The sequence below is a fragment of the Atta cephalotes genome (genome assembly GCF_000143395.1).
Source record: "Atta cephalotes unplaced genomic scaffold scaffold00029, whole genome shotgun sequence".
In the NCBI taxonomy this organism is placed as follows: Eukaryota; Metazoa; Arthropoda; class Insecta; order Hymenoptera; family Formicidae; genus Atta; species Atta cephalotes.
The window spans coordinates 767558-775281 of record NW_012130093.1 but is presented as its reverse complement, the minus strand read 5'-3'; the positions used below and the strand labels follow the sequence as shown (position 1 = coordinate 775281).

The window sequence follows — 7724 nt, the reverse complement described above, 5'->3', positions numbered from 1 at the left end:
TTTCCGTTTTTGTAATTTTAGAAAACGATATTACGATAATGCAATTAACTATCAGATTAACTATCTGTTAATACAGTTTATAAAAACAGTTTATAATATATTTAAATTATTCTATATATTTAAATTATTCAAAGTTAATATGTTTGACATTTTATAGACGACAAAAACGTGATGAAGCACAATATGACTTCACTCGTATGAAAGGAGCAACTTTATTATCTGAAGGTGTAGATGAAATGGTTGGTATTGTATATCGTCCAAAAACACAAGAGACACGTCAAACTTATGAAGTATTACTCAGTTTCATACAAGAAGCTTTGGGTGACCAACCACGTGATATTCTTTGCGGTGCAGCTGACGAAGTACTAGCTGTATTAAAAAATGATCGACTTAAAGAGAAAGAAAAAAAAAAGAAACTGAACTTTTACTTGGTTTATTAGCAGAAGAAAGATTTGCATTGCTTGTAAATCTTGGTAAGAAGATCACGGATTTTGGCAGCGATGAAAAAAGTACAACAAATGATGAAAATATTGACGAAACATATGGGATCAATGTACAGTTTGAAGAAAGTAGCGAGGAAGATGATGAAGATGTATATGGAGAAGTACGAGAAAATGAAGACGAAGGTGATGAGGGTGAAGAAGCTAATGATGACAGAGCTATTCATGCAGAAAACGTAAGGTTTTGCTCAATTAGTCTTATTGAAATACAGATTTTCAAAAGTTACTATTCATATCATATTCCTTCAATTATGATCTTCATCATGCCACACATTTCTTACATTATATGATTAACAAAGATATGCAACTAATTTATCTTCAATTTAATAAGCTTTGGATATATCATTCATTTTCTATAAAACATAACTCGAAACAATGACATAACTCAAACTACTCAGAAATTGTCATTTTTTAGTTTACAACGGGTACATTCCATTTCATACATGATGCGCATGATTCTTGTCGTTCACTAAATGTTAAACAAAGATAAATAATTCATTATGCTCATCATGCTTGAAACGAAATGCACAATGCACCCAAAAATAAAATAGCTTTAATGTTTTTAATTCTTGTAAATTGACATAAATTGACTAATTATGTCAGAGTTATTAAAACTTATCACAAGAGAGCAGTTGTGTCAAAATTGCGTTATCGCATTTTGTCAATTGTTTTGATTCAACCACAACTTGTTTGTGTTTCATCCACAACTTTTGTAACTAGACTGCTGACTCAATGTGATTGAAAAAGATGAATCTGATTCGGAGCTATTCTTGTTTCACATATGTATACGTATGCGTCTTGTCTGTTTCGCGTGAATGGAATGTGAAAACACTAGTCAGAATAGAAATTATCATAAGTAAATTATCAAATGTCACTTCATGATAACTTTTTAATTGTATTCTGAAAAACAATAATGTAAAATGGTTGTTTGCGATATAATAAACTGCCGAAGTCAATATAAAAAGAAATAATGTTCTTTTTCTTTCATAAATATTACGTTATTATAAATACAATAGGTACTAAAAATATTTCTCAATATCTATTTGAGCAGTGATTATCCATGTGATTTATATTTAAAAGTTAATACAAATATGACGCTGCTCAGGCCCTAGCGCTCTCTTCAAACATAGATGCAAAGTCGGCAGTCTACTTATAGTAGTCTGTGGTTTTATCTCGGTTGTTTCTGAGCAATTGTAGAGTGGAAGGTCTCATTTAGTTTTTATGGAGAACGTCATATCTCCATTAGTATGACATTGCGATAAAGGTAAAAAAAAAAACATTGTGTTATTTTTTGAATTTTTATATTGTTTCAATTTATAACTTTCTTGATAAAATAATACAATAATTATGCAATATAAGAGAAGTCGGCCTAATCGCCTTGACCTTGATACATATATGACCCTCAAAAGTGACCTCAAAAGCCGGCGCTCGTTGAAAAGTTATTAACAAAATAATTTAAGAAATACACAGTCACATTTCTGCTATACATATTCAATATTAAATAATATCCTTCCCCCTGCTTGGGATGTACAATTTTCCACACATTTATTTTTTGAATTTTTTTTAATAATACCTTTTTAACGAATATAAAGAGCGCCAGCCAAAACCTTCTGAAGATCACTCAGGATCATTGTATGCACACAATATATGTTAAGATCAAGGCGATTCAGGTGGCTCTATTCTGCATAATTATCCTTTACATACTATAATTTGCGATTCATTTCCTTATTTTATTTGAAGAATTTAACATATCAAAACGTTGTATCACAATATCTCCGGTCATAGGGCACGCAGAAAAAAATAAAGACATTTTTATTACATATTTTGGATAGCTACTGATTGAGCGTATTTACTTAGAACTTAATCGATTCAGTCCTTATTGAGTCCTATAATCATAGGTCCTATAATCATAGTCTAGAAAATTTCGATGATTCGCGTAAAGATACACGGTCAATTTCGCATTGGTATATAGTTGCGCGTGTCTTAGCGCGAGATACTATCGTGTCTTCTGATGTGTTTTATAATTTTTGTATTATTCGAACTGTTTCAATTTTTATATTTTTGTATGTATATTATTATATAAACTACTTTTATGTATTTTTATTGTTTACTAACAAAGTGTAATTTAAAATAAATTAATTGATGCTTTTTTGAGTTGAACACAAAATGTTGGTGTGGAAAATAATTTATTCATCTACTCTTGGCTTGGTTTTGATCCAAGCTTCGCAAGAGTCTTTCTAGTGTTAATACAATAATGGTCAGTTGAATGTATCGTTACAATAAAATCATTACACTTCTCGATATAACAATTAATTAAAAAAAAAAGATAAATACACAATTAAATCTTAAAACATACATGATCTTCGTTAAAGTTACAGTTATGAGATGCTAACTATGAATATTATGAGTCATCTAACAAAATGATGCAAGTCAAACTAAAAAAAGTGTGGAAAAAAAACATAAATAGAAGAAAACATTAAAGAGAGAGAACGTTACTTGTTAATAAATAAATTGTCATAAGTCTCATGCGATAGATTTAAACTGTTTGTTTCCAATAAAAATCATTTCTAAGATGAGTTTTTTTTTTAAATTTTATCTTCATCTATAATTTTAATGTTACTCCAATCAAAATCATGCGAATATTTCAACCAATGTTCAATAATTACTAAGCGTTGTGTTTTCGAATTAATGCGAGTTTTATGTTTATTGATTCTCGCTTCCAAAGTTCTGCTCGTCTGATTCACGTTGCATCACATTCTTTACATTTTATTTTACACCACATTGATGTGCGACATTAGCGAGAGTCTATCTTTGTGAATCTTGATGAAATTGCTCAATTTATTGACATTTTTGTAATGCTAATTATCGTGTTATTTTTTAAAAAATTTTTGATTTTCTCTGGAATACTAGAAACATAAAGTACTATAAAGAATATTTTTTTTATTTTTCATTTTAAAATTGTTTTTATTATTGAAAGTAATTATTTCATAAGCTAAATTTTTTTCTGATGATGCAAAAAATCAACTATAATGGATACCAACTATTTAATAATATTTTAATTATTTTATCAAAATTTTTAGCGTTGAAAGAGAGATGTTGCAAAAGAAATACTTTATTGATTAAGTCCACATTCTGATTGATTAAGACTCCAATCTTCTGACACAACGGGTGCTGTGAGAAATAATTTAAATAGTATTCTGTGCATGATGTGGATTTTAAGTACCAGTCGTATATGGTAGAAGTATTGAATTTTAACAATGTCACATCTAAAAAATTCAATTCTCCCCTGCTCCACTGTAAATTTTAGTCGTGGATGATAATTGTTAAATACATAGCAGAGATCACTGATATGTGCGTTATTAATTGAGCAATATCGTCTAAATATTATAAAAAATAGTTTAAATACGAAGCGCCACTATGGTTTGAATGTAAAGATGTTGAACTAATATATTCATTTAAATGAATTAATTTCAGAAATTATAATTGCATGCATATGGTGGTTGTCGGACTTTCAACGCAATCAATCTGAAATATTAATAATCCCCCCAAATTTCCCAAATTTAATCTTAAAAAATTGTAATAAACTTATTGCGAAAAATATTGCCTCGGAAGTCGAACCCGGATTTCTTGCATTTCGTTCGAGGATTCTCGGCCGAGGAAATATTTTTCGCAATAAGCAATAACAATAATTATATTAGAACTCTCGAATTTTAAACAAAAAAAAGATAAATATAGTAGACTAATGAGAGTCAGCAACAATAAATGGTGCAATTATTTAGTGAACAATCAATAATCAGATATTGGATTGATGTCTTTTTTATTTTGAACATTTTAACTCTCTTTGGAGTCCTCCTCAACAAGAATGGTACAAGTATAATTAGCTTACATGTCCATAATGCTTAAGTCACTTGCAAATTAATAAAGATGCAGCGTTGTTAATCATCATGGAACATGAAGCATTGCACTGAAGCTTTGAATATATTAAAACTTAAAAAATAGAAATATTAAAATTAAATATAAAGATCACATTTTTAGAACACACGTCCGTGTACGACGACGTATCACTCAGATATGCCTCATACACGTCGTCGTACACAGATGTAAACATCTCAAGAGATAGAGAAGTCGAGTTCGTTCCATTATAAAGATCATACTTTTCTCTATTTACATTAAAATTTTATTAAAAAATAATATAAAATGAAGTCGCTATTCAAATTTTTGTATCTGTTTTACAAAATGGGATTTGCGGCGGTGACATTGCTGCTTGCACAAGACTCGTATGAAAGTAAAATGGCACAAGTTTTAAAATTGAAACATAGATCTTGTGCTTGACAGAGCGGTTTTTTAAAATATTGTATTTGAATAAAATGACAGTTGGTCAAAGTTAACATGATTTTTTATAAAAAAATTGCTCGTTTTTGGCTACAAAAATAAACTAAAAAGATCCTTTTTTGATCTTCGCTAACTTGAACTTTTCTGTCGCAGGCGCGCTTATCGTTTTCAACGCGCTCGAATCTATTAGTTTATAATTTGTGTAACTCTATTTTTTGCCGGATTAATTTATAACTCTACAAAAACGTTCTTAAGATATTACACTTGAAAAATATGTAAAAAAAAAAAATTTCTTCACCACATCTAGATGTACGCTCTTAATACTTTATAGAATATTGTATAAATGTATTCTATTTTTAAGATCTTTTTCCGTAACTTTTTCAACTTGTTACAAGTAACGTTTAATTTTTCTAATTCTTATGTTATCATGTTGTCATAAAAACTTCACATTATTGTCATTATCAAATCAATATTATTATAACAAAGTAACGATCAGTAAAGTAATGGCGTTACAAGTAACGTATTACTTGTCAACCTTGTAAATAATTATAAGTAATTATGATTCATAATTATGATTCTATTGTAAGTATAATTATATGACTGTTGAATTATTTTTATTAAATTATTAAATCAATTACATTTAAATTGTGTGATCTATATCCAATTTTATATTCAACACTTATAATTTTACCTAACATAATTGTAAAAGTAATTGTAAATGCAATTACAATCATAAACTGTAACTGAATTAAATATAATTGCGACTCAATCATTACTTTAATTGCAATTATTTTAATTGCATTTACAGTATAATTGCAATTGCAGCGTAATTGTAACTATATTGTAATTGCAATTACAATTGTAATTAATTACATTTACAAATTAATTATGTCTAACTCTGATAGTATACATACAAAAATATAAAAATTGAAAATTTTTTATGCATCAGCTCAAATAATAAGAATTATAAAACATTAGGAGACACGGTAGTATCTCGCGCTAAGACGAGCGCAGCGACATGTCAGCGCAAGACTGACCGTGTATCTTTACGCGAACCGTCGGAATTTTCCAGATCGCGATTATGGGACCTCAATAAAGACCGATCAAGTTCATTGAAACAATGCATTCGATTGACACCATTACTGTATTGATACTGGAAAGGATCCGAAACTTGGAAACGTATGGCTAACAAATATTGGCTGTCAAATATTGGGTTGTCCGGAAAGTTCGTGCCGCAAAAGATTTAAATTTAATAAATGAAATTAAAAATTTAAATCTTCTGTGTTTCAATTTTCCTTCAAAATCGGCACGAACTTTCCGGACAACCCAATAAATAAATGAATTATTTTTCATATCAACATCGTGTGTTCGGCTCAAGATATCAATTTGATATTTTTGATTTATCTTAGAGTGCAATTTATTTTTCATATAAATGTACTATGATAAAATTTTTTGCAATGATTTATTTTGATATTTTTCCTATATTCATTGTTTTACTTCAATTAAAATGTATTTTTTATTTTTTTCAATGTTAAAAATTTACAATAATGACACAACCTCAAATAATTTAACAAAATAGTTGATTATTCAACTTTTTTTTTACAAGAACGTCGTATTACTAAATAATTCTTAATTGAAAACAAAATTTTGCAGCACGAGTATTATAAATCAAAAAAAATATTTTTAAGGGTTTATTCTTAGATAATGAGGATTTATTATTCTGAATAAAGATTAATGATACTTTTATTCCTGTATAATCAATTGTTATGAATAAATTTATATCCACGTATGCACGCACGCACACAAGCACATTAAAAAATGATTTGCAAAATTTTAATGATTAAAACATTCGAACTTATTTTCTGAAAATTTTCTGAATTTTTGGAGTTACGTCATTGTTTAAATGAGCAATATATTAAGTTAAGATATAGATAAAAATAAAAATTTTTATATACTATATGCTGAGTTGCATGTCAAAAATTTCTCTTAAAAAAATTTTTTTTTTAAATAAAATATCGTCGAAACTATGAAATATAGAAAAAAAATTTTATAATAAGAAAATATAGAAAATAATATATTAATAATTGTACATTATAAAAAATTTGTATAAATAATTTTTTATAAAAGAAAATTAAAAAAAATTTGTTTACTATAATTATAAATTATTCTTGAAACCATTCAATTTTTATTTAAAACATTTTTTTTATTTCTCAGAGTTTCAACAATCTTTGAAAGAAAAAAAATTCGATTTTGATTTCAAGGGAGATTTTTCTTAAGGCCAAATCATGTTGAGTATAAAAAATTTAACTTAAACTTGCAAACTCCCAAAATCGAACTCTTATCATTATTAAGTATATTTTATGTAATCTACAAGTATATTTTATGTAATCTACTTCTTTAAATGATTTTTCGCGTTAGTCGATCATTTCTATAATATCTTAACGTTTTTCGACTTTTTGAAGATTTTATGTATGAAATGAAAGATTAATTTTTGTTAGGTGTACAACTTTGCTTCCATTTTTTTCCGAAATTCGAAGCTTTATTGTAAAAAACTGGTTATACATTTATGATTCAAAGTATTGTCCATCGCTGGCCACTACTTTCTCCCATCTTTCGGGTAGCGTACGAATCCCGCGTCGAAAAAACTGGTGATCTTTTGAGGCTATCCACGAATCGATCCAATTTTTTACTTCTTCATAAGACCGGAAGTGCTGGTCAGCCAGGCCGTGTGCCATTGATCGAAACATGTGATAGTCAGAGAGAGCAACGTCTGGAGAATACGGCGGATGGGGTAGGACTTCCCATTTCAACGTTTCCAAGTATGTCTTGACCACTTTCGCAACATGGGATCGAGCATTGTCATGCTGCAAAATTACTTTATCGTGTCTCTCG

General features: G+C 28.5%; 1 protein-coding gene across 1 annotated transcript in view; it reads left to right on the top strand.

Moving 5' to 3' along the window:
- Positions 1 to 7724, top strand: part of LOC105620772 (putative U5 small nuclear ribonucleoprotein 200 kDa helicase) — a 53214-nt gene that overhangs the window by 15327 nt on the left and 30163 nt on the right. Inside the window, 2 exon segments of the mRNA XM_012202262.1 lie at positions 158 to 408; positions 411 to 676. Of these exon segments, the coding sequence (XP_012057652.1) occupies positions 158 to 408; positions 411 to 676 (517 nt within the window).